This window comes from Mucor velutinosus (genome assembly GCF_035048745.1).
Source record: "Mucor velutinosus strain NIH1002 chromosome Unknown tig00001564, whole genome shotgun sequence".
In the NCBI taxonomy this organism is placed as follows: Eukaryota; Fungi; Mucoromycota; class Mucoromycetes; order Mucorales; family Mucoraceae; genus Mucor; species Mucor velutinosus.
This window is the reverse complement of record NW_027041906.1, coordinates 375,751-401,838: the sequence shown is the minus strand read 5'-3', so window position 1 is coordinate 401,838 and position 26,088 is coordinate 375,751. Positions and strand designations below refer to the sequence as shown.

At 41.9% G+C, this 26,088-nt stretch overlaps 12 protein-coding genes across 12 annotated transcripts; 4 read left to right on the top strand and 8 right to left on the bottom strand.

The window, feature by feature from the left end:
* Positions 1–365: 365 nt before the first annotated feature.
* Positions 366–1,121, bottom strand: ATC70_010403 (Rhomboid-like protein; the record flags this gene model as incomplete). The annotated part of the gene is made up of 3 exons (XM_064829621.1): positions 366–417; positions 475–628; positions 680–1,121. The coding sequence occupies 3 exons, from the start codon at positions 1,119–1,121 to the stop codon at positions 366–368; spliced, it is 648 nt and encodes a 215-aa protein (XP_064682123.1).
* A 925-nt stretch (positions 1,122–2,046) lies between these two features.
* On the bottom strand, positions 2,047–3,942 carry ATC70_010402 (uncharacterized protein; the record flags this gene model as incomplete). Its single annotated transcript, XM_064829620.1, has 7 exons — positions 2,047–2,351; positions 2,406–2,521; positions 2,585–3,109; positions 3,165–3,284; positions 3,346–3,505; positions 3,574–3,647; positions 3,707–3,942. The coding sequence occupies 7 exons, from the start codon at positions 3,940–3,942 to the stop codon at positions 2,047–2,049; spliced, it is 1,536 nt and encodes a 511-aa protein (XP_064682122.1).
* Positions 3,943–4,822: 880 nt separating this feature from the next.
* On the bottom strand, positions 4,823–6,041 carry ATC70_010401 (uncharacterized protein; the record flags this gene model as incomplete). Its single annotated transcript, XM_064829619.1, has 2 exons — positions 4,823–5,530; positions 5,613–6,041. The coding sequence occupies 2 exons, from the start codon at positions 6,039–6,041 to the stop codon at positions 4,823–4,825; spliced, it is 1,137 nt and encodes a 378-aa protein (XP_064682121.1).
* A 270-nt stretch (positions 6,042–6,311) lies between these two features.
* ATC70_010400 (uncharacterized protein) lies at positions 6,312–6,851 on the bottom strand (the record flags this gene model as incomplete). The annotated part of the gene is made up of 3 exons (XM_064829618.1): positions 6,312–6,473; positions 6,534–6,602; positions 6,675–6,851. The coding sequence occupies 3 exons, from the start codon at positions 6,849–6,851 to the stop codon at positions 6,312–6,314; spliced, it is 408 nt and encodes a 135-aa protein (XP_064682120.1).
* A 1,092-nt stretch (positions 6,852–7,943) lies between these two features.
* Positions 7,944–11,393, bottom strand: ATC70_010399 (uncharacterized protein; the record flags this gene model as incomplete). The annotated part of the gene is made up of 1 exon (XM_064829617.1): positions 7,944–11,393. One exon carries the CDS (start codon positions 11,391–11,393, stop codon positions 7,944–7,946), a length of 3,450 nt encoding a protein of 1,149 aa, XP_064682119.1.
* A 439-nt stretch (positions 11,394–11,832) lies between these two features.
* On the bottom strand, positions 11,833–13,395 carry GCN2 (eukaryotic translation initiation factor 2-alpha kinase; the record flags this gene model as incomplete). Its single annotated transcript, XM_064829616.1, has 1 exon — positions 11,833–13,395. One exon carries the CDS (start codon positions 13,393–13,395, stop codon positions 11,833–11,835), a length of 1,563 nt encoding a protein of 520 aa, XP_064682118.1.
* An 818-nt stretch (positions 13,396–14,213) lies between these two features.
* On the top strand, positions 14,214–14,806 carry ATC70_010397 (uncharacterized protein; the record flags this gene model as incomplete). Its single annotated transcript, XM_064829615.1, has 4 exons — positions 14,214–14,364; positions 14,431–14,550; positions 14,604–14,708; positions 14,766–14,806. 4 exons carry the CDS (start codon positions 14,214–14,216, stop codon positions 14,804–14,806), a joined length of 417 nt encoding a protein of 138 aa, XP_064682117.1.
* A 168-nt stretch (positions 14,807–14,974) lies between these two features.
* ATC70_010396 (uncharacterized protein) lies at positions 14,975–16,502 on the top strand (the record flags this gene model as incomplete). Its single annotated transcript, XM_064829614.1, has 3 exons — positions 14,975–15,034; positions 15,087–15,134; positions 15,252–16,502. 3 exons carry the CDS (start codon positions 14,975–14,977, stop codon positions 16,500–16,502), a joined length of 1,359 nt encoding a protein of 452 aa, XP_064682116.1.
* A 123-nt stretch (positions 16,503–16,625) lies between these two features.
* RPP30 (Ribonuclease P protein subunit p30) lies at positions 16,626–17,751 on the top strand (the record flags this gene model as incomplete). Its single annotated transcript, XM_064829613.1, has 6 exons — positions 16,626–16,742; positions 16,796–16,842; positions 16,900–16,960; positions 17,013–17,168; positions 17,220–17,353; positions 17,409–17,751. The coding sequence occupies 6 exons, from the start codon at positions 16,626–16,628 to the stop codon at positions 17,749–17,751; spliced, it is 858 nt and encodes a 285-aa protein (XP_064682115.1).
* Positions 17,752–17,979: 228 nt separating this feature from the next.
* ATC70_010394 (uncharacterized protein) lies at positions 17,980–18,664 on the bottom strand (the record flags this gene model as incomplete). The annotated part of the gene is made up of 3 exons (XM_064829612.1): positions 17,980–18,241; positions 18,323–18,537; positions 18,605–18,664. 3 exons carry the CDS (start codon positions 18,662–18,664, stop codon positions 17,980–17,982), a joined length of 537 nt encoding a protein of 178 aa, XP_064682114.1.
* A 1,304-nt stretch (positions 18,665–19,968) lies between these two features.
* Positions 19,969–21,510, bottom strand: ATC70_010393 (uncharacterized protein; the record flags this gene model as incomplete). The annotated part of the gene is made up of 4 exons (XM_064829611.1): positions 19,969–20,281; positions 20,334–20,474; positions 20,535–21,267; positions 21,345–21,510. The coding sequence occupies 4 exons, from the start codon at positions 21,508–21,510 to the stop codon at positions 19,969–19,971; spliced, it is 1,353 nt and encodes a 450-aa protein (XP_064682113.1).
* A 2,748-nt stretch (positions 21,511–24,258) lies between these two features.
* ATC70_010392 (uncharacterized protein) lies at positions 24,259–26,067 on the top strand (the record flags this gene model as incomplete). The annotated part of the gene is made up of 7 exons (XM_064829610.1): positions 24,259–24,347; positions 24,407–24,656; positions 24,705–24,758; positions 24,818–25,367; positions 25,418–25,559; positions 25,617–25,867; positions 25,922–26,067. 7 exons carry the CDS (start codon positions 24,259–24,261, stop codon positions 26,065–26,067), a joined length of 1,482 nt encoding a protein of 493 aa, XP_064682112.1.
* Between the last annotated feature and the right edge of the window lie 21 nt (positions 26,068–26,088).

The window sequence follows — 26,088 nt, the reverse complement described above, 5'->3', positions numbered from 1 at the left end:
ATCCAAGCAGAGTATTAGGCACTATCAAAACGTCAGTAGGAGCTCTTTTGTTGCTACATGGATAAGGAGCGCTTTTTATTGATGTGTAATATATACAACCCTTTCCTTTTCAGCTGGTTTGAATTGCAAACATAGTGTAATTTTTGCTTTTTTCGTCAAAATTATACATATTTTTGAGAGGGGTCTGTATATATTACACCCATTGAAAGGCTTCATCCAAGCTTGTAGAGAATCAGACATTTATTCAAGAAAGATATACCGCTTAAAATAATGATTCATTTGTCGATTGTGTTTGTATGTATCATTACAGCGAGTTTATATTTGTACAAAGAAGAGGGGTAACATGGAATGGCAAAGCGGTATAATTAATAAAACAAGTTACCAAAGGGCTTGTTTGGACACGTTATCACGTCGTTGCTACCAGGGTATGTTGTATTAATATAATGACACATTTTCTTGGAATTTAATGCTTACTTTTTGTGCATGATCAGTTGAGATTTGAGGTATAAAGTCTCTTCCTTGAGCTGCTCCAGCATTTGCCTGAGATACTCATTCTCACGCGTCATTTTCTCTGCCTTGTGAGCCAATTCATCAATCCATTCCTTCTTTCTCTGTCTACATTTGGACGCTAAATGACAAAATGAGTCAAATGCATGAACATACTCTTTCTTTGCCATACCAGCTAGTCGATTTCTTTCGAGGCTTCTCTGTCGAGATTCTGCCTCAGATTCAGAATCCTCGGATACAGTGTTGGCAGATGATTGGCGGCGTGCTTTCTTTGGTGTCACTTTCTTTGATCGCTTTACTGACGGCTCCTTGTCATTCATCTCTGGAAATGATGCTGATGAGGAGCATGAGGTACTGGATAATGGGGATGATGAAAGCACTTCATCCTCTGTCTTTCTTTTTTTGTTGCTGCTACTGGTGCTGTTCGGCTGCCCTGCTGGCATTTGTCTGTTACTACTCATAGGTTGTAGGTGATATCCGTAATCGTAGTTTGTAAATATAGATTGCATTGGAGGTGGTGGGGGAGAGCTAGGATATGATAAGCCAGGCTGCAATGGGTTCAGCATTTGACAGGAGGCGTATGGAGTGTAAGTATTGCTATAAGGGTTGTACATTTCGATATAAAAGTAAAAGATGAGCACTGATCACCCTAAATCTCGAGCATTTATACATAAGCTCTTCCTCGTTAAAGCACCGCCATCCACAACGCATGGAGTGCTGTTTCACTCACATTGTTATTCATGTGGAAAGCTCTTTTTAAGTATAAAAGGAAACTAGCTGATGAATGCAAATAACAAATCCCTTTCAACGATTCGCTCACAGGTACAGCGCTTGTACACAAAGCCATCCTGGAGGCGGAATGATGATGGGGTTTGATTGATTGACTGGTTGTACCATGTTCTGTTGACATACGGTACATTGCATACGATGTCGATCTATAAATATCATCATACAGCGGGCATCTGTTCGCATTGCTCACCTAAAATGGGACCTTTCAGCCAACACCGACATCTTTCGCTTCCAGCATTGTTTGTTTTCTCATTTCCAAAAGCTAATGGATCCCTTATGTTTACGCCGTCTTTTTGAAAGTCTGTACCATAGCCCAAGCTTTTTATTATGCATCCAGTGTTTTCAATTGCCCGTTTATGATGAAAAAATGCAATTTTTGGCTCAATGCTTACTAAACGCATCTCTGTTCTCTCTTAATTTTATCAATGCTCCACGCAACATGAACATTTGTAGCGCAAAATTATCGTGGTTGAAAGGCATCGTAACGATACTCTTCAATCGCGCTATGGAGATGAAAACAAGGGCGTATCTCACATTCCTATTGCATTGTGCTGAGCTGATCGTTGCTATTCTACAAACTCATTGACAAGTTCAGTTCTGCAAAATTCAACTTCTACAGCTGATCGTTATATTTCATGCAAAATATCGCTTTCCTCAACCATGTAAGTCAAATGTGCATTCAAACTTGAGATATAGATATTTAATTCTGTACAAAAATGTCTGCGATTGCAACTGAAGCAAATCATAGGTTTATCGACGCTCTATGTAAACCTTCATGCCTTCCTTCATAGGCAAAGTTAAAGAGACTTGATATGTGATGTTTTGACCAGAAACCAATTTGAATTTGTATCGCTTTACAAGGAAGGCCATAGCAACAAGAGCTTCCAAAGTGGCCAGGTTTTGGCCAAGGCAAACACGGGGTCCAGCGTGGAATGCAGGCCATTGTCCCTGAGATTCACGACGAAGATCGCCTTCTGTAGTAATCCATCTTTCAGGTTTGAATTCTCTTGCGTCAGGGCCCCACACTTTTGTACACCTTCCTTGAGCATAGGGACCTATTCCGTGTGTGTCAATATCATCATTTGAAGCGCATGAATGTCTACACTTACACCACATTACATAGTCTCCCTTGCGAATATGAGTTCCATCGGGCCAAACGTCGTCGTTGAGTGCATACTTTTGATTGTTAGGTACGGAGGGATATAAACGCAATACCTCATAGAATCTACGTAATCAGTATTGCATTAGAAGCTGCCCAATAGACTGATAACAGCAACTATATACTCACACAGCATGGGCATATGTCATATTTTTAATGGCCTCATACAATGCAACAGGATCATTAGCTACATCGTCAGTAATATTCTCGACAACCTCCTTCAGAAGCTTTGATTCTACGCGAGGATGGAGCAGTAACATGTAGAATGTCCAAGACAGTGCTTGAGCTGTGGTATCTCGACCGGCTATGACAAAGTTCAGTACAATATCTCTTAGTTCCTTGTTGTTCAATAATTCATCATGCTCGTTGCGCGCATCCATAAATCTTGACAGCAGATCACGGTGGTGGGTCTCGCCGTCAGCCAGCTGCTTTCTGCGTCCCTCGATGACTTGATTGGCGAATCCATCAACAGTCTCTAGATGCTGACTGATACTCTTCTTCCAAGGCTGAAGCAAGGTAGCAATAGGCTCTGTTACTCTCCAAAGTGGGTTGATAAAACGTTGGAAACTATTCAATTGACATTCATCGAATGAAGCAGCGAAAGGAACCTTTTCTTGGCTGTCCAGGGCATGCAGTTGAACGCCAAATCCAAGCCTGATTTTGGGATGAGTTAGTTCTGCATGGTATATAAGAAGCATTGCCTACTCACAGAATAAAGGAATCCAATGTGAACTTGAACATGAGGTCGTGGAAATCAATGACTTGATTGGACACTGCTGCTTTATCTAAAACGCCCTTAAACATGACATCGATCTCCTTGACAAAGACCCTGTTAATATTCATTAGTTGGGAATTTATGCAATGCCCAGCATGATCTGCATAAAACTGACTCTGTAAATAGATCTCTAAAGTTCTTAATGTTGAATATATAGCTTGCCGTCTTTCTTTGGTACTTCCATTGTTCGCCGTTTGCATTGAAGATACCGTGGCCAAATAGATCGCCTGTGGCAGCATTCAATTGTGGGCCCTTTGCATAATTTTCAAAGTTATCTAGTTAATAATGATTATAAGCAGTTAGTTGGTTGCCCTGCAGCATCTTGTTTCTAACGCTCTGTTACTTTTCAATATGTGCTCAACATTGCGAGGATCTACTGTTGCAATGGCACGAGGCATGCCTAATGCTGAAGCTGTACTGTATATATGCAATAACGTGAGATGGTTGATCTTTAGATGGCCATCATGCAAACATACGTTGTAAGAGTATCCATGGCGACGAACCCACTGAGCAGAAATTCGTGCATGTTCTCTGCATTGCTTACAATCTGAGGTAAACTGCCCACAATCGGCCAGCCCTTCTTATGAGAGATGCCTTCTCTGTGCTCATCAAACAAAGCTCGATCTGGATACTTTACGGCTAATGCTGTGAGAATGGCTGCTGATACACCCAGTGTACGAGAAAAGAAGTTATCAGTGATTAAATTGGACATTGCTTGTATAAAGGGGAGAGAAAAGAAAAAAAGAAAGAAACTAGGAAATCAAGTGAGTGTATTTATACATTTTCTTTTAGGCTTGCAGGGTTACACGTACTGTACATTAAGCAGCCAGATGCTTCATCCGTGTTGGTGTACATGGCTCACTAAACTGTATAGAGATATGCTATGCCTGTATACACATGCTCTTACTAAATATGCGCAATATCCGGTCTCTCATGTAGGGCGCACGTATGCCAACGCTACCACCTTGAACCAGCGTGTCCATTCGATTCAATGTCTTTGCTATGAAAGCCAATTGTGAAATATTAATTCGTCTATAAGGGTAATATAAAATCTTATATACCAGAAAAAACCGTTTCTGGAAGTAGATTTCAGGCACTTGACTAAGGTTCAACGTCCAAATATAGCAAAATACAACATCTAGCGTTCACTGTGGGGAGGTGTTACACTTGGATTTTCTGCTATACGATCACATTGGCAGCTCTTCCATTTATCAAATCCAGTTATCCCGTCAAGTAGGCTCTACATTGAGCCACCATCACATGTCAATATGATTGTGCCATCATCTGCAGTGAAATTCTCGCTTGTGCAATGGATTCGGATAGGCAATTAGATCCTGATTCAGGATTTTGGAGTTGCTAATCTGATATCTTCCATAACTATAGTTGGTGCTTATTATCAAAGCACTGCCTGATAAAGGAGCGGCTTAATAGGAGTTGCACCATTAGATGAAGTCGATGAATAACAAAACCAACACCTATCAGTCTAAACGAGGTCGCATACTATACAGTGCGTATATGAATACAAAGTTACACATGTAAAACTCCAATCATTTCAAATGTCGATCAGCACGAAAGATGTGATTTATTTTCTATTAATTTGCAGCCAAGGCCTTTTGTAACATGTCAAGAACAATGACATTCTCATCTTCTGTGCCAACAGTAATTCTCAGACAACCTTCACAGCCATACTCCATACCTCTGAAGCGAACTACAACACCAAGCTTCTCGGCCATCATGCTGTAGACCTTTTGTGCACGATCATTAGAAGGCTTCTTGCTGTTTGCATCCAAAATTTCGACCAACACAAAGTTGGAATCATTGCCACCCAGAATACGACCAGTGCCATCAATTTGAGGCAATTTTTCAATCAAAACACCACGTTGATCAATCAAACGCTTGCGGTAATCATACATTTTAGCTAAACCAGCATCTGAAAGAGCTTCAGCAGCCACTAAAGCGCTAGGTGTACCAATGTTGTAAGGAGCCTTGGTGTTGTTGAGAATTTGAATGACATCGGGATGTCCAACAGCGATACCAACACGGATACCAGCCAAGCCGAAACTCTTACTCAAAGTTTGCATTACCACTAAATTGGGATATTGCTCAACCCAAGTAGCCACTGAACCTTCTTCATGATCCACGAAATCGACATAAGCTTCGTCCACAACCACCAAACCCTTGAAATCGGATTCCAAAACTGCACGGATGCTCTTGTGGCCAAGACAAGTGCCTGTAGGATTGCCAGGAGAACATAAGAACACAATCTTGGTCTCGGGATTTGATTTCAAGGTGTCAAAAAGCTTTTTTTTTTTTTTTTTTTTTGATGATGATGATGATGGGTTAGTCATAATTACTACGAGAAAGCAAAGAGGGCCAGCTTACATTATCTAAATCCAATTGATAGGCACCATTTTCAACATTGAGTGGTGACTTGACTACTTGAACATCATTGATTTGAGCACAAACAGAGTACATGCCATAAGTAGGAGGAGTAATCAAGATTTTGTCGTGAGCAGGTACACAAGCAATACGGATGAGCAAATCAATCACTTCGTCAGAGCCAACGCCCAAGAACAGATTTTTGGTAGACTTCAAGTTGCGCAGTTTGAGGATGCGTTCTTTCACTTGGGATTGATATGGATCAGGGTATCTGTTCAAATCGCCATCATGTTGCGTGGTCAAGGAGGGTCCATATGCGTTTTCGTTAGCATCCAGCAAAACACCTTCGCTGTAGTCATCACGAGCACAGCGATAAGGCTTTAATGCCATGATATTGGGGCGTATGATTTTGCTGAGGTCAAAGGAAGACATACTTTAATGATGAAAATGTTTAAAATTAAAAACAAGAGAGCGAAAAAGGAGAAGGATAGTTTTAATATTGAACTTTTTATATTACTATCATCGCTCGGAGAATGTATATTTAGAGTCATATTTGAACTGTATAAAAATGACTCACTTTACTACTATGGTTATCTGATTGACGTTATGTGTTGTCTTTAGATGCTACTTGCTTGATTGACTCTTCAATCGCTGGTACCAATCCCAGAATTTTTCTCCATTGAGTAAGCGTCAAGCAAATACCTATGGGAAACTATCAATCTCCAGGACAGATGCCATGTCGTTTTCATTACCTCTCCCTCGACGAAATCGCTTGGACGTCTTGCACGGATACGATTCTCTGATATCAATAAAGGCATCGCCATTTCGGAAATGGCCAACAGACAGCTTTCTTTTTCGGGATATCTGTATTCGAGATTAGCTTCTATCAAAATGAACGCACAGCGGTTCCTCTCGTATACTTACGTTAAACGACTCCATTGGGGTGTAAAGAGGTTCTTCACCGCCAGGGGACACCATCTCTTCTTCCATTGCCTAGTATTGCATTACAAGATGAGTCAATGGGACCAGCATTATAGAGGTACTGATGGTTTACTAAAAGCTCACATCATCTACTTCACCATCACTATCATAGATCACGGCTTTTGTTTTCGCAGTAGTTTTTGTCTTGGTGGTAGCTTTTGTCTTGGTGGCAGCGTTTGTCTTGGTGATGATTGCCTTTGCCTTAATAGAGGCTATCGATTTAGCAGTGGCTCTTGATTTAGTAGTGGCTTTTGGCTTCATTCTTCAAGCAAAAATGTAATGCACAAGGAAGAGATGGTTTGTTTAAAGGAGCTGAGCGATCATCCAGTTGTCATTTGCAAAGCAACAAATTTTGCCTAGATTTTCACATGACAATTGGTTCATTTAGCTTTGCATGATTTCCAGTGTTACGCCCATTAGGTTGTGATTAACTCCTTCTGAAACGAACAACATGAAGCATGGTATGGTTACCATGGTTTGATCGCTACCCACGTTAAAAAGACAAACAGTGCTATTCGATTTAGACGCATGGCAGCCATTTAAGTGCTTAACAGGTCTCAATCCTCAAAATTGAATGACTGAATAAACTATTGCTGCTGTTGCTACGAATTTAAGCAGCAACTAATCTTTGCTGTGAGTGGGATTGCAATGCTTTTCACAATTCTATCAGAATTCGCGTTTTTTTGAATCAGCAATTTGCAGCATTAGCCCTATCATATAAATCATACATAACAGGTGCAAATTAAAGCAATTTATATATGCCATGCTGCATTATAATTCGTAAATCCTTCTTATGAGTCTCCCAACAGCATCCATGCCTTTACTATAGGCATGGCATTCATTCTGTCAGCCAAATTATTTCAATCTCCATATGCATTTTTTCTACTCGAAATGGGAATTTCTGATCACTTTCTCGATTCCATTGATCTATCTTGGTAGATGCAACTATGTAAACTGTACTGATTACCTCACACTTCCTTAAGCTTTTTGGAAGTACTTTTCAAGGCGCATCCAATGATGCTAATAAAAATAGATGTTTTGAACAAAGTTATTGAGCAAATTTGAAAGATACGAAAAGAGGTTTTTGATGAAAATGTCAAGATTTTATATATAAAGGTCTCTCAAACAAAGTTTCAAGGGTTGCTCTGAATTGATAGAAACATCTTAATGTATTATATACCATAGAAAAAGTCTTCATGTTTGCTGTCAAAAACGCGATTGTTTGATTTTCGATAAAAATTTTTTTTTTTTTTTTTTTTTTTTGGATGATATTTGATTTATTAGAAATAAATTAAACGCATCAAGGGATGGACAAGTGTATGTAAACAAAGTGACGTGCCATATATAAGCTATTTAGAGTTTCCTAAGATTTGACAATCTTATCAATTCGGCGCGGATTTGGCGGCATACTACAGAGGGATCAAAAGGTATATAATTGTAGAGCTGTTGGAAGTGATTTCTCCAAATCATACGCATAATAGTGGCGAAGAAGTCATATATAGTGAACTGCATATCGTAGCTGTATATGAGATAGCGTTCTAGTTTGAGGAGCATAATGTTGTTGTAGACGAGGCGAGGGTCAGCATTTTTGGGATAGCTGAGGAACTCATTGAAGGTGGAGTTCCATACATCGATCTTGTGAGCACAGCTAATTAGAAGATGTTTGGCATCTTCTACTTCGTTGCATAGATCGCAGTGATCAGACTCTAAATTGGGCAAGTGTCTTTGGAAGAGGGCGAGCTTATTAGGGGATTGCTGATGGAGCATCCGGTACCACAGATTACGAGCCGAGTAGTGCATGTCGTTTTTATAGAAGGCTGTCCATTGCTTTTTGGAGATGTTGTTGTTGAAGTGGCGGCCAACGTCTAATGTGTCCAATGACTGCATGATGAAACGAACGTTTTTGTTTGAGAGCTGAAGGATCGATAGTTGTTGGAAGCGAAGTGATGCGGCAAATGGTCTCAGGTCGATACCATCTTCAGTGCTGTTGTTGTGTACGAATGGTTGATAATGCAACTCTTGTCGTAGGAGGGCTTTTTCAAGCTTGAGCCAGGTGTTTCTCTTGCTACATGTGGACTTGGGAACAAGTTGAAACATGGCTTGCTCCGAATTGTATTTGAAAAATTCCTGGACTTTGCTGGTTTTGGCGGTTTCACACTGTAGAAATTCAAGTTCTTCCAAATTTTCATCGAAGGTGAAGATTGCAGTGAGGGGGAGACTCAGGATGGTCAGCGCGCTTGGCCTCCGTTGCCAATCAATACACAGTGAGCTTCGTTGGCGGCAAATGTCCATGGCACCGAAAATTGAGTGGAATGGGTGGAACCCATTCAGCGTGTTCTTGTATCTCGCTGCTTTAAAGAAGAGGGGCACTACATGGTCGGGTGTGTCATGGGCTAGGCGGAGAGCGTTGGTCAGGAGCTGGTAGGTAAAGTCCGGGACCGAGCCCTTGTTTCCTTGAAGGAGCACCTTGATATAACGAAACTGAAGAGCATGCTGTTGAGCTCCAATGTCAATCAATCCTAGGCCGCCTTGATCTCGCGGTAGGAAAAATGAGTTTCCTTTCAGTGGCGGGAAGAGGCCAGACATCACGAATTGGTATATAATGGACTTCAGTTGCTTCAAGACATCCAGAGGTAGCGATACAATGCGAATGACGTGCCATAATTTTGATAGGATCATATTGTTGGCGATGTTGGCTTTACCGTACAGAGACACATTCCGTTGACTATATATCGCCACCGCCGCTTTGACTTTACCAAGGAGTTCAGACACATATACATCGCGTTGATGGTTGGAGAACCAGATGGGGTACCCCAAATATTTGATATACCCGGGAGAGTGGCTGTCATACCATTTCATCTTGAGCCGGTTGATGATGTGATCTTGGACTCTGAGGCCTTCAGACCCTTTCATGCTACCGCCGTGCAAGGGAAATGCCACTGACTTGTCATAGTTAATCTTGGCATTGGAGGCCCGGTTGTACGTCTTAAGTCTTCTTTGGAGTTCAGTTAGTTCTGAATGAGATTTTACATACGTGAGAACATCATCCGCATAAGCTAAGACCTTAACGGGAGCAGGAGACACCCACGGGATCTGCACATTTTTGGGTAGTTTGGTGTGCTGAAGACTATAGCCTGAGATTGCAGTGTTGTTGATGATGGATAAGAGGAACGGTTCAATAGCTAGATTGAATAGGACAGGTGAGATGCTATCACCTTGCCGAATGCCTCGTCGTTGTGCGATAGGTTTCGTCAGAAAACCGTTGATGTTGACATGGATGAAGTTATCGAAAAACAGGTTGAGGATGCAGGCGACGAATTGTGGTGGAAATCCAAACTTCAACAGTACTTGTGAGAGATACTGGGGGTGGACTCTGTCATATGCTTTGGCGTTGTCCAGCATGATTCCAGTGTATTCGACAAAGTTGGTTGCATTTCGCCAGCTGGCGGATGAAGCGTTATCCATAATTACCCTGAGAGACATGCCGTGATCACCGATATATCGACCTGACAAGAAGCCGCATTGATATGGGTTGATGAGTTTGTTGGCTACTGGTATGACACGAGAGTTCATAATACGAGTAAAGACTTTGCAGTCGGCCGCAATCAATGTGATGGGGCGATAATTGGCGAGATCGCTCCGGTCCCCTTTCTTAAACAGAAGGATAATACAAGATTCCTGCCATGATTTGGGAAATTTGGCGTGCTGGATAGCGTCATTAAATACTTGGTGCACGATGTCTCGGCAGCTAGGGTGAGATATAATGAGATATAAGATTTCATACCCGATACCATCTAATCCTGGGCTGCTTTCTTTGGGAGTTCGAGCAGACCCTAGCAGAATGTCGTCGTAGTCTATTAATGCGGTGATCTGGTTGGCGTCGTCGGCTGACAGAGTGGTGTCGATGTAGTCCAGCATTTTGTTCAGGCAGGTAGAGTCTATCCGTTCTTCGGTGTACAGTTTCTGGTAGAATCGTTCTGCGGCGTTCAGCTTGGAGGCAGTGTCGAGACAGTCGACCCCAGTACGAGGGTGCTTCAAGTTGGGGATGGTTCGCTGATCAAGGCGTTGTTTACTGGTCTGCTTTATGTATCCAGGCGACTTTTCACTATTTTCAAGCCATCGTTTCCCGGCCTTAAGAAGCTGAATATCCACGATTTCCTGTTGCAACTTGGCTAGCTCGTTCTCCACATCCTGCAACAGTAGCCTCAAGCAAGTAGTGTCATGTCTGTAGCGTCGTATCAAATTGTTCCTTTCACTTTGCAGTGTCTTGATTCTAGCCTTCCTCCAATGATCGTGTGTTCTGGTGAACTGAATAGTAACCTGTTTGGCCTTCTTTTTAATAAGATCCCACTTTTCTTGAGCAGACAGAGAGCTGTCGAGTTTCACCGCAACAAATGTTCTAAGCTCGTCGTCTAGTTTCTGTCGATACTTATGGTTCTTGGCGAGGTGAGGGTTCGCTCGCCAAAGTCCTTTACCGCAGTTAGTCAATCCAGTAGTATATGTTTTGGTCAAGAGAGCATGGTCTGTCCAATCTGGCCTGATAAACGAGTTAGTGGCATCACTCATTTTGGAGGCTATGTCGTGGCCTGCAAACATATAGTCGATGGTCGACATGGTGGACCCACGCCGAAAGGTATACGCATGAGGTTCATTCTTTGGATTGAGACAATCGGAAAAGTGGGTGTTCAAGAAATCGGCAAACTGCTTGGGTTTCCCTGCACGGTGAGTATGATGGTATGTGGTGGTGTCGAAACTGTAGTTCATATCGCCAGCTATGATCAATGAAGGGATGATTTCAGGCATGCTTTTGAGGTGGCTGGTGATTTGGCCAAAAAAACGGTTTCTGGCTCTATAATCGTCTGCATGTGCATAGATATTAAGTATATAGATGGGTGGCATATTGTTGTCAACGAGTGAGATTTTGGCTAAGATACCCCTTCCTTCGTTGAAAACGTGCAATTGTTGTAAATTTAGAGCTTGATTAAAGTTGATTATTCCACAATGAGTGGTCCATATAGCTTGGTGGTACTGGAATTGGTACTTAAAGTTGGTGGTGATGCTTTCGAAGGAGTGTGATTGAGCATTAGTTTCTTGACATAGTAAAATATTGCATAGTTCTCCTTTGAGATGCCGTATAAAGCTGTTGGTAGCAGCGATGTTGTATTGTTTGTAGAGGTTCCTGCAGTTGATGGAACCTATCCTAATATTGACATTTTTAGTTTGTGTTGTCCCAATCATTAGTTTATAATGAAGTGGTTGTTGATGAGGCGCCATACGCTGCATCCGCCGTGCCATGAGGCTCTTGTTGCTTGAAGAGCTTCTTGGCATGTCCTTCTTCATCCGATCCCATGGGGGTGGAATCCATTGCATTCCTCTTGTGGGATGTCTCAGGCGTTGTATCATCCTTACGGCTGGAGACCGGTGGTCTGACATCACGAAGATTGTAACGATTCCTGAAGTTAGCTGTGGTGAGACTGTCCGAGTCCTCCTCTCCAGTACTACTGGTGTCTTCGTATTCAGATTCGTCAGAGCTTGGCGCGACAGGCTGGTTGGCCGATTGATCCTCCTGGGTTGCACCCAGTTTGTCATCCTTGAGAGCTTCGCTGTTTGAAGAGTCAGCAGGAACCTCTGTGCTAGAAGTTTCAGTGATAACCTCTGTGCCATGAGGCTCGATTGTCTCCTGAATCGCTTGCATAGGAACGTCTTGCACAGGTTCAGAAGATGCCGCGGATGCAACCGATTCCGTGTCACTGGTGTCCATAGAGGATTCGCCTCTAGTCGTTGCCTTCTGTTTGTTAAGGTACTTCGGCTTGGGTACTTGCATTAGCTCTAGAAGATCAATTTCTCTTCCAGTAGGCTTTGGAGCGGGAGGGTTCCCCTGGGTGTCAGAATTGCGACGGCGACGGTCTTGGGATGGTTGGTCCTTCTTCCTATTCCAGTAAGCCTGGGGGCAAGTAGCAATCAGATGCTCAAGGCTACCGCATTTATGGCAGGCCTTCCTTTTCTTCCTAGGACAGTCAGCCTTGACGTGATCATCGGTATGGCAATCCGAACAGATGGGTTGCATGTTTGCCCATGTCAAGCGGAGATTCTCCTGCGAGCCATCAAGTGCGACCTGAGGTTTCAACTCGGCTGCATAATGTTTGGATTTGTCGATATTAAGGGTGACGAAGCCGCGTCCAGTGAACCAATCCCCATCCTTGGAGTGGCAGAGCCCGACATTGAGGATATCACCATATTCTTCAAAGGCTTTGATCAACAGAGGTTGGAGTACCTCCACCGGCTTGTAAGGAATGGCCGAAATGCTAACTCGAAAGATGTTGGCATGCTTGTCCAGGGTCTTGTTGACTTGGATAGTTGCACCTTGGAGAATAAACTCTTTCTGCAAGGCTTCCATACAATCCTCTTCTGTGGGGAAGTTGATTTCAATGACTTTGTGATTCTTGCCAACCACACGGTGTCGAATACCAAGACCTTTGGGATATTGTTCACGGAGACAGCTTGATAACGATTTCTCCTTGAAGTGCATGCCGACGAACTGTACACAGTCGATGATCAGAGAGAAATCATCCTGGGCTTCAACGAAGGTGGACGTGAAGTCAAGAGCTTTGCCGATAACACCATTATTAGAAATGGAAGGGGTGATCTTGAATGGAGTTCTCTTTTGCGAGTTGATATCCTTGAAGAATGAAGCATATGTAAACATATTGTTGCCTGGATTATGGCTGGAATCCAGCGTAGAGCCACCAAAGTTGGTGGTCCTGCCTTTTTCACCTAAATTGTGATCTTTAGCGGAGAAAGCCATGATTTTCGATAAAAATCATAAGGTATCACTCATGGAATTTGGTCGATTTTCGACGATCCCAAAAAAAAATGGCGCAATGGTATCAGAAAGCAAGTACTAATTGACAGCAATCGTTTGGTGCTATTCCGGCAGTCTAAAACAGCTTTTAACACGAGAAATCATGGGTAACATATATCCAGATTTGGCTGTGATTTACATGGATTTGAGTAGTAAGAAGTAACGCTGGCATGCTGTGTGCTTGGGCATTGATCGTTTTCATTGATGCAAACATGGAGAGTCGTAAAAGAGTCAGATCCATCGTTCTAGCGTGATAATCAAAAGTTACACGGCGACATTTCCGTGAACTATATTAGGATTTGAGCGACAAATTAAGGTACCATCAATGAATCAGACTCGAAGGCTCGGATCTATTCATCTGCAGCATGTTTCTCTCTATTAGGTTGGTTTATGCTTATGGGCTATTCAATACAGCCCTCTAATGCCTCATTATTTGGTATGTTAGAGCAAAGGTTCCACTGATCTCATGTACGAGAATTACTAGAGCAAGTGAATACATTGATTCTTAAAGCGTGGCCCTTATTATGCCTAATTTGAATAAGAACGCGCATAGTAGAGCCTCTGTTTTTACACATGCGCTTCAAGGCATTAATCTGAATGGACCTTGCAGTACTCCTGAGTTGAGTGCAAATTACGCAAATGATATGATACATGTAGCAGAACTAGTTTCATCATGCCTCCAGTGATGAATACGACTTCTAATTCTAGGCTCAGTTGAATGCTCCTCTTTTTTTTTTCTTCTCATTTGATACACTAAAAATATGAGCTCTACACCAACTTCAGCGACATCAGCAACTCAAAATACACTCAAACCAGATGAATATAACAAGGGACTAGATCAAGAGCACATCACCAAGTTGACACACGAAGCATACAAACATTTCACCGAATATACCAAGGCCGAATTGAAAAGTACGAGTGAATGCATCGTTGTGTCGTGTAGAAATATTTTTAACCTTGTCCATATATCATGTACAGTGACGGTAGAAGATTGTCAATTACTGGAAAAAATGAATACAACTACGCAGGAGAAATATACACAAATGAGCGAAATGAGCCAGCGATTGATGAAGGAAATGTCGAAATTACAAAATACTTGTAAGGCGTAGAGTGTGGATAGATGCGAATTGAAGGGCTAAATTATGGTACAGATGCTGATTTCTCCAACTTTATACAACAAATTGAAGACATCCATCAACAATCTATCGAGATGGAGAACATAGCCAAAGCATTAGATGAATACTCGACCTATTTAGGTATTTCAAAAAACCCGCCTTGAGAAGTAAAATTGACTCATACCAACTCATTCGCAGAGAATAAACTACTCAAGGTGGTGTCGCCCAAGACCACCTAGACAAATGACTCACTGAACTTCGTCTTTGTGACTGATGAGAGGCAGACAAGAGCCTTTATCCTTTTTGAAATGGAGATCAAAACTCGAGAATCATCAGCTTTGGGATTCGTATATAAACATCTAATAAACATCTATTACCTCTTTCATTATTACTTGCATCTCCTGAAAATGTACCGTACATTAAGCAAATTATCTTGCGCCATCAAGCCTACCGGTACTCAAGCTTTGGTAATTTGTTCATCTTAACATTAGAAACCTTCATCTCACCCGAAAATTATAGAAGCGTTCATATGCTGTTTCAAGTACCTTGATCAAACCGGTAAAAGAGGTAAGAGCTTATTATCCCTCCCCACACACACACACACACACACACACACACACACATACATACATGGGAAAATAACACTCACACATTGTGCTCTTTTTCCCACATTTGTTTATTTAGTTAACTCATCTCGACACTGATGTTCCTCAATCTACCTTGGATAAAGTCAACGAATTCACCAAATACACTGTCAACACATACGCTCGACCTGATGTTGTGATTGCCCGAGGCAAGGGCTGTTATCTCTATGACACCAGTGATCGCCGCTATCTTGATTTCACTGCTGGTATTGCTGTCACGGCATTGGGACATTCAGATCCTGAAGTAGCTCAAGTCTTATACGATCAAGCCAACAAGCTGTTGCATACCAGTAATTTATACCATAACGAAAACGCCGGTGCGCTCGCCAAGACGATGGTCGAAGCCACCCGTCAACATGGTGGTGAATGGGCATCAAAATTGTTCCTGGCTAATTCTGGTACTGAAGCAAATGAAGGTGCTCTCAAGTTTGCTCGTAAATGGGGCAAGCAATTCAGTCCTGACAAAACCGAGATTGTCTGCTTTACAAATGCCTTCCATGGTCGTTCGATGGGCGCATTGTCAGTAACATTTAATCCCAAATACCAAAAACCATTTGCTCCATTGGTTCCTGGCATTGTTACCAGCCCTTACAACGATGTGGACGCTGCCTTGAACGCTATCACCAATAAGACATGTGGTGTTATTATCGAGCCCATTCAAGGTGAAGGTGGTGTGCATCCTGCCAAGGCTGAATTCCTGGAGGCTTTGCGAAAGCGTTGTGATGAGACCAACACTTTGTTGATCTTTGATGAAATTCAATGTGGTTTGGCTCGTACTGGTAAGATGTGGGGTCATCAGCATTTCAATGTAACTCCTGATGTCATGACCATGGCAAAGCCTTTGGCCAACGGTGTACCCATCGGTGCCATTTTGACTACTGAGAAGGTGGGAGAGATGATCAAGACTGGCGACCACGGTACTACATTTGGTGGTAATCCTCTTGCTGCTGCAGTTGCTTTGAATGTCGTGAGCCGTATCACAACTCCAGAATTCATTGATTCCGTCAACCAAAAGGGAGAGCATCTCAAGAGTTTATTGAAGCAGGTTCAGGATAGCCACCCTGATTTGATCAAAGAGGTCCGTGGTAAGGGTCTATTGATTGGTGTAGAATTCACAAAAGATCCCTCTCCCATTGTCAAGATGGCTCGTGAGCGTGGTTTGTTGCTGGTAACTGCAGGCTGTAATACAGTCCGTGTGGTTCCTCCATTGATCATTACCGAGGAAGAAGCAGTAGAAGGTGTCTCCAAGTTTGCAGGCGCTGTTGATCAATTTGCAGCTTCATCCCAATGAGCAATTGAAAGCCAGTGAAAGCATTTATATACTACATATTTCATTCTATTCGTGTTTTTCTCTTTTTTTTTTTTTCCCCCTCTCTCGTGTATAATCCAATAAACATATAATTTAGAACATCTCATGCTCAACACAAGAGACGAAATTAATTTGCACAGGCTTTTGATCAGTTGCGAGAATAAGCTTAATGAACAGCCTATCGATGTCTGGACAGCATCCGAAAAACGAAAGTTTGCTACCGTAAGAAGAACATGGTTTGTTCAAGCGGCCGAATATTGATTCACGACAAGTAGTATGTCAAGTTTTTAGCTAAACTGCAAAAGAAGTCGAGCTCTACAAGGTAACCATCGCCGTCATCAAGTATTCTATCAATCTAAAGCGCCTCTTCCATGAACAGTGTAGCACCATATACTCCCCGCATAGACCAATTGACCAGAGCTGTTGCGGTTCATACGATGGTAATATTTGACCTTATAGAATGGGAATAATCTTCTGATTATCAGCACGCAGCATGTAGATGTCGAGAAAGGAATAGCAGAGGCACGCCTTGGAAAAAGAAAGCTGTTTGAAGAATTAGAGCAGTATGAAAGCTCTGATCCAGAGTGGCTATTGGAGTTGAAACGACAAGATGAACAAGCAGCACAGGAGGCATTGGATAGAAAGAAGGTAGAAATGATATCAGGATGATTTAGCACTGGTACTGAATCCGTATTGCAGAAATTATTGGAGCAAGAGGATGAGGAAGAAGAGGATCCAAACGAGCTAAAGGACGAGAAAGAGGAAGATGAGCAAGATGATCCAGTGAAAGAGACATTCAACGAAATGACAAACGCTTCTGAAATACGACAAAGGTAAAGGCAGGCCTGTAGACAGCGCTTGAGCCCATCTAATTGTAATGTCCATTAGAAACAATGCAAAGAACGAAACATCCAATATTGAACATGTACTACAACATCATCGACAAATGCATGACGAGTTGACAACTGATTTAGGCCGTATGGCGAAGCAACTCAAGATCAACAGCCAGGCATTTGGAGATACACTTTCGAAAGACGATGTTGTTTTGAAGGAGGCACAACAAGCTGTGGAAAGCAATTTAACACGCATGACTAAGGAAAGACAGCGGTTAGATGTGCACTATTCTAAATCTTGGGGTACCAGTTTTATGACCATGGCAGTGGCATTGTTTGTGTGTATCATGTTTGTACTCGTATTCTTTACTATAAAATTTTTACCTAAAGCAACTTGATAAAGAAACGGTAGATTAATGAAAATATAAAAAAAAAGAGAGGAAAGAGATTGTGTGTTATGTATGAGTGAAATATAGGAATTGAATAAAGGCAAACAGATTAACATACAAAACAGACAAAGCAGACGGACAGAGAGATAGTAAGATAAATAGACGAATAGGGCGAGAGTGAGTGAGAGTGTGTTGTTTTTCGAAAGTATATGTAACAAAATAATGGTAATTCGAGATTTATCGAGCATCCTGTACTTCATAAAAATTCTTCAAGTATTCCTCAGCTTCTGAATACTCATCCATTACTTGCGGCAGCAATGGTGTAATGCGCTTCAATGCCTCGTCTTTGTCAAGCTCGCCTGTTCCGTCTTCTTCTTGACAATTACCAACATTTTGGATCTTTTCGCATGTTGCCTTTACTTTCTTCAGTCCAATAGCTGCTGAGCTACCCTTGAGGAAATGACCAAGTCTAGATAACTCGTTTAAATCCTTCTTTTCTCTGTTTGAAATTTTAGATTTTGGTGTATTAGTCATTTCATCATCATTTTAACTCTTCTAGGAGAAGAGACAAGCAACTTACAATGCTACGCCCATGTCCTCAAATGTGCTTCCTGCTTGCTCAAAGTAGTTATTTACAATGCTGTAAGAGAATTCGTGGTCGTCCTCGTCGTCCATGTCCAATAATTGCTCAAATGTGTTCATATCAATGAGATCGTCAGGATTTACAACTTTTTCGCTTTCCTCTGCATTTCTTTCACCTGTATGTGTCAAATCAGGTGATGCTGGAGACTCATTCTAGATTCCCATTTCGCATGCGAATTTAGTTGTTATTGGCACAAAAACATACGCCTCTTCAATGTACCTTGAGATCTTTCTTGTTCAAACCTGTAGTAGTTTCGGGAGAACCTTCGCGACTAGACATTATGATATTATAAGGTATATGATTTTTTCTCCAAAAAAAAAAACTGGAAGAAAGAGAAAATAGTATAGAGTATGAAAAAAAGAAGAAACGAGAAAATAGTAACAAGAGAGAGAAAAAGAAAAAAGAAGCTTTTCGAATGAAGCAAGAAAAATTTTTTCATGGTTTTTGATCGACCTCTTCTATATCACTGATTTTACGTCATCGTATCTCCTTTGAATGCATTTAGCCGGTTGATTTCTTTTGTTACACTTGCGGTGGGATATTGCGATGGCAATAAGCTGATCTGGATGTATGATTCCAGTAGCTAGATGAGCAATTTCTGATTTCTGTATTGAGATATTCGCCTGAATAAATTATTTAAAGCACTAAAATAACTTTTTGTTATTTTGAAATGTTGAAATGTGGTTACACTCTTTATGATTGAGAAACCGAAATAGTGGCAGGAGAGAAAGAGAGAACGAGAAAAGATGCGCGGGTGCATATGAATGGTGCCATTTTCAGCTCTCTGTTTAAATCATGCTTGTGTTATATATTATACAGCAGATTTAAATTTACGTCATTCAGGATACACTGCCGTCCTTGTGCAACTAAATCCAAGGCAAAATGTGCTGACTGACTTGATTTGTGTATGAGAATATATCTCTTCCAGTTACACACTACAAGGACAATTGCCCTGATCTGTTGATTTGCCCAAAAATGCTCCCATTAATCATGAAAACAGAGATCTCTGGCCTGGATTTACAGCCATGATGAGATGAATTAGCCGCCTACGGAACCTCCGCTTGAACTAAACTTAAATTATCACACCAGAATCTTCTGTAACATCTAGAAAGTATGTATAAATCACAGTAGGACCTAGTTTGCTTATACCTGACATGTCATGTTGTTTGCCGACATATATAAGCTTTTCATTACGTAGATATGAAGCGGATGTCTCTCTTTTAGAACAAGACTTTTCTGTTTCAAATCAGTTTCACATCTTAAAAAAATGTCATTTTATAGACAATTCCATTGAATAAGAGACCCCTTTCTTCAAGGTGCTAAATACTTTACCCCTCCTCGAGTATATTATACATGTGCTCGAGGCTCAGCATGCCATCTTTAGGACTGCAACCCTGCTCAATGTTGTATAGCTCTAGCTGATATACTATAATAGGCAGCAAGGCTTTTACAACATGTTGTCTTGATTGAGAAGTTTTCTTTTATTTACGTTTTGACGGTTGGTACCACAGAAGAGAAAGGATCAATTACAAACAATACGTTTTTTTTTTTTCAAGTATATATTTACAAATGGGGTATAATGATTAAGCGCCCAATCCCCTTCGCTTGGCTCTTAGATAAACCTTAACTGGTTCCTTGATGCCATTTTCGTTGTTACCAATTGCCTCCCCTTCTTTCCAACCCATGGCCGCCAGCATGCGATGCCCAACATTGCTGGAAGAGATAGGTGCAGAGCTGGATGCCACTTGTTTGCCATGATTAGCATCCTCCTTGATTTGGATGTTGGAGACTCTCTTTTTAACACGCCTAGTCGTCTCTGTCTGAATTGCTCTTCTTTTAGGCCTCTTCAGGTCTTTATATGTGGGGGTCATTGGTGTTTTGCGCAATTCCACAATGCTGATTCACTAAAGTCAGCTCGTTTGTATGTAGACACAAGGATCCCACTTACGTTTCACTGGACCTCTCCTCCACAATCTTGAGTTTGAACAGTTTAGCCAGCTTTGGTACAACAGTGTGCCGACCGAGATGTGTCAAATCTGCCAGGAGGTACTTGGAAACAGTGGGTTTTGACACAAATTCGTCTGTAATCCTACAGCAGTATGAGTGAGTCCTCACCCTGAAAGCATGGATCCCCTAGTAAGCACGTTACCTATCAATAAGATTCTTCCTCTTCGATTTGCCCTTCACTGCACGGATCCTGGACGCTTTGTACTTTGGTTTCTTTTGCTTTTTTAACAGGCCTCGTTGCTCCTCCTTGAGCACAGCTCGATAGCTATGCTTCATATGATCAGGCACGTTCAAACTGTCGTCCAAATCCCAATTAAATGTGTTTGCTGTTGCTTGCTCTTCATCGCTATCCAGTGTAGTAATAATGTCTTGATCTGAATCGAAAATGTCGCTTATGGGTGTATTCTTTAATATGGCATAATCTTCCTCATCATCACTCTGAAAACGGTGTCCTGCGGGCTCTTCGTGAAATAAGGCACTGTTGCTGCCCCAATGCGCTAATGCATCCAACATACTGACATCTTCACTACTACTGATTGATAATGCATCGTCTTGATCGTCTTCACTGTCAATGTAAATGGATTCATCTTGGATGATTTTGCGTTTCTTGCTCTGATAGTTGCCTGCTGTCTTGGTATCTGATTCATGCGACTTTGTTGGTGAAGTCTTTTGTTTGGTGTGTGATAAATCTGGTTTGATATGATGGCTTACAGGCTGAGGGGTTGAATCAAAGAAGAAGTCCAAGTCCTCGGCTAGTTCATCCAGCTCCTCTGCATCCACATGGCTGCGTGTGAGGTGAGTCATGGAAATACGAGACAGCTGATCGAATGTGGAAGGCTGATTAAGCGTATCCACCGAATTATTGACGATAACAACTATGTAAAGTGTATCCATGTCAGCACTCTCTCTTGTCATAATTACAAATAAATGCATGTATTATGCAATTCTTCACCTTCTTCTTGCATTGTGTGTTGAGTGATGGGCGGCTGACGAGGAGCATCATGGTCGGGTACACGGCCCTCAAACTCTTTCAGCTCCCTGGACTTGTTGAAACCAAACCCACCGCCTCGAGGCCTCTTTTCTTTGTTCTTGGACTTGTTCCCCTTGAATCTTGCCATTTATAATGTATAGAAAAAAGAACTCTGAATTTTTATTCAAACTGATAAGCCTCGAAGTATAGGTTTTGCTTTGATTGATTGACCTCAAACCAGTCACCACCAAATGTCAATTGTTGAGGCACTGAATCATGTAGCTCTGTAATATGCCGAATAGAATAGGTGAATTACAGCCATCAACACGGCTTGTTGGCATAGCTTACAGCGTTGAGATTTAGCCAGCATACCCTTCTTGGACTTGTCAATCAAGACGACATGATACTGTATTAAGCAAGCTATATTTTTGTTGAGCATTGAACAACATGCTGCTTTTGACAATCCAATGTTGGGGAAGGGGTTATGTGTGAATGGTGCCATGTCTTGCATTTTTTTTTTCTCAAAGAGCTCTAGATAATGATGGTTCTACTCATTAGAATGGGCTATTTGATGTTATAAAGATGATGACTAACAAAGCACCATGCGCTGGATGGTTCATTGTTAATGGCTTTTGCCCATTTACTGCTCAATAAATGATTAATAGCATGTAGAAAAGCCGCCGTCTACAGACATCAAGGCGGCCTATTTTCAGAAATCCCAAAATAACATGTATAAGGTTGATGTTCGTTTCTGTTCAGAATAAAAACATATTGATGAAGGGATGATTGTCGCATTGATAATCCCGTGTTGGGCCCTCCTCACTGTGATTACATTCGTACGTCGTTTGTTGGCCATCTACGGCTTTATAATCATCACTGTTGTAGTACACGGCTACTCGTATTTAGGTCATCGCATCATCATCTATTTCGCCACAGGAAATTGGCGGTTTCAGATGTTTGGTTCTCATATTATACCATCCACCGAGAAAATGAAACGATGAAAGCCAACAAGAGCTAGGCATGGCTCAACAAAAAAAGACGGCGTGGTCCAGCATTGACTTGCGAGACATTGAGTCAAACGTTGAGCCTCAAGATGCCTCTTGGCTCCCCCTGTTTTCTGGAACAACAGGATTTCATATCTATCAGGGGAAACATGGTATTTTGGTTGAAACGGAGCCGATCCATATGTTCTATTATTAACATTTCACTGTATTATTTGGCGTGTGTCCTAAATGCGCATTACCCTTGTTTTGTCAACAAACTTGTTTTTGACAATCGGAGACCAACAGGTTTGAGGTCAATGCACACGCAAACACACACATCAGACATCTTGTAATCCAGTGTCAAGACATCCTATTCCGACCAAGCTCGCCTCCATCCGAAATGATATAAATACGGTGCTCCATGGCACGCTTCTTCCAATTTCTTTTCTTTTCTTCTTCTCTATAAGATATTATATCTCTCAACATGAAGTCCATTTTCGCCGCCATTGCTGCTCTTGCTGCTACCGTTGTCTCTGCTCAAAACATTGTCAGCATCACCTCTCCTCTCACTGGTACTGTCTACACTGCTGGTCAACCTGCTATCATCACCTGGTAAGTGACATATAGACTGGTTTAGTTGGTTATACAGGATAATTAAAAATGCGGGTGCTCCAATGTAGGATTGACCAACAAGTTCCTGTTATCCCCAAGATTGTCTTGGCCAAGGGTTTGCCTACTGCTCTCCAACCTGTTTCCACCATTGCTCAAGATGTTGATGCTAACGCTGGCTCTTATGTCTGGAATGTCCCTGCCGACATTGCTGCTGGTGACGATTATGCCTTTGAGTTGGGAAATTCTCCCAACATTTCCTTCACCGGTCTCTTTACCATCAAGAACGATGGTTCTGCTGCTGTCAACACTGCCAGCCCTGTTGCTAGTGGTGCTGCTGCTAGTTCTTCTGCCTCTGCATCTGCTTCTGCTTCTGCATCTGCTTCTGCTGCTGCTACCGATGTCAGCGCCGCTGCCAACGTCCTCGCTGCTGAATCTGCTGGTTTCAAGGTCTCTTCCAACAAGGCTGCCGTTGGTGCCATCGCTGTTGCCGGTGCCGCCGCTGCTGCTTTGATCTAAATTGCATAACTACCATTGTATTGTCTCCTCCCCCCCCCCCAATCATATAATATTTCATCCCATTCTTCTTTCAAAATCACATTTCTCTAAGTTTTACACATAATAAAATCTAGCAAGATTCACATAAGAATCTATGCTACATATATCTATCAAAAGCACTCTTTGATCGTTGGTAGCACGTTTTCATTTTATCGAAACCAAATCTACGTTTTAGAAAACGACATGTCTCAGACATTCGATTATCCATAAAGGTGGTTTAACAGCAAGTGATGATGGAAGAAAGCCATCAAATCCATCTTCATTTGAAGCCCATGTGCTCTCGATGAGCACCATCTATTCAGTCCAAGTTTTGCATGCATTTCAGCGTTTTAAGCAACTCAATGGCAGCATTTTACTTACGTTTTGCTGATTGAAATCATCGTGTCTGTTTAAGGTTCATTATTCTGAAGCCAGTTGCATCTCCTTAGCGCGGAATACCACCACAACCTCGGCAGGACCGTACGCCATGGCATCCGTATAGCGTATAACCTGATGGTCAGGTATTTTGACATGTACATCTTGTATTTACTATACGGCGTGATTGCTTTGGTGCAAGTGTTATGGCGTGTTGGCCTGTGCACCATTCAATGAATCAAGCCATCAAATGTGGTGACACATTTGGACAGGTTCTTGAGCTCAACAGGTGACTGTTACAGCTTTAGCATTTGCTTGACCGGATGCATACAAACATGTCTTTGCTTTTCTTTGTCCAGGAACACTTCTCTTTGTTGCTTTATCCATTATTTATGTCAGATACTCGAAGCTTGGACGATTACTGGGTGAATTATTTAAGAGAGAACGATGTAATCGAGACCGAGGATGAGACATCAAAACGGTTCGTATTCATCTTAGGATGAAGGCATGGCAAGTATTGACAACATAATGTACTGATAGAGAGAAAGTGATCTTCCTGCTCAACTCGGTATTATCCGTCTTCACAAGAGCTGTTGCCGATGAAAACAACTACAGAGGAGGAGAGATTCCTTGCTTCTTGAAGCCGTTTGGATCTTATGGGCTTGGTGGCTACATTCGCGACGCTGATATTGATATTGTGCTCATCTGCTCACAGCTGATAAAGAGACGCGATTTCTTCAGGTTCTTCCCTGACACACTGAAACAATTGGCAACCATCCGAGAAATCGAAGTAAGTAATGATGCGCTGTAAATCAGCTAATTGACTAATGGACATTAGTCCATCAGAAATGCAAATGTGCCTATTATCAAGTGTGTCGTCGACAACATTTCAGTAAGTATTACTTTTCTCGGGGCACTATGCTCTATAGTGCTCATCCACTGTACAAATAGGTTGATATATCATTTGTTCGACTGCGGGAAAACTACTGTGATAAGAATATCGATCTATTGGACGACAAATACCTAAAGAACATCCATGAAACATGTCGAGCCAGTATGGATGGCCCTCGAGTCAACAGCTTCATCAAGAAGCAGATCAAAGAAAGCCATGTCTATATTTTCCAAAGAAGCCTCCAATGCATCAAACACTGGGCTACCCGCCGACAAATCTACAACAAGCCAATTGGATATTTGAATGGAAGTACATGGACCTTATTATTACTCAAGACTTACATGGATATGCGCGATACACCCAACCTCTCAATCACTCTTCTCATCTGTACATTCTTCAACAAATGGAGAGACTGGGCATGGCCAGCGCCCGTTCTACTGACAAGCGAAATCCCTGGCGGCGAGCATGGACGCAGAGTCGAACTTCGTGATATACCTGAATTTCAAGATGCCGTAATGCCTATTGTAACACCATGTTATCCTGTGAGCAGTGCAGCACCCAATGTTACCAAATCGACACTTAAGATTATGACTAGAGAATTTGAAAGAGGTAAATCGCTTCCGATTGCTCCTGTGGTCAGTGATTCATATTGCATGTAGCTGTTCTCGTCTTGGATGATGCTGATACTGAGCCCAAGGAGACGTTAAAGAAGCTGTTCAACAGCATTGAATACTTTAAAAGATACCAACATTTTATGACCATCATCACTAGTTCCACATTGCAATCCAGCCATGAAACTTGGTAGGCACAACCGCATATCAACAAGCAATGCATGTAATAACAGGAATGCTACTGTAGGCAACGCAAAATGCCCAATGTAATACCTCAGTTCTTACAAATGCTCGAGAAATCGCCAGATCTCAAGTGCATTCAACCAGTGACAAAGCCCAAGACTTCATTTCATAGCTATCGCACCAACGAAGAAAGAAAAGCGCTTGAAATGGGCATGTCCGTAGCAGAAGCCAAGCAATTGGACTTGAATGGCCAACTCAACCCTGGCACTGTCTATCTCAGCTTCTTTTTCATAGGCATCCAAGCTGAAAGTGCAAGTAAAGTATTGCATTTATTGCCAATCTGCATGATATACTAACGCCAAACGACAGGTCAATACCTGAATCTTTCTGAGCCAGTAGATTCGTTTCAAAAGTTACTACACAGCAGACGCACCAAGTACGACGATGATGTTCGTTGGCATGTTACAGCTTTCAAGAGAAAAAAAGTGAAGGACATCATTTTCTCTAGCCACTAAAAAAGCACATAGTTCTTTAAT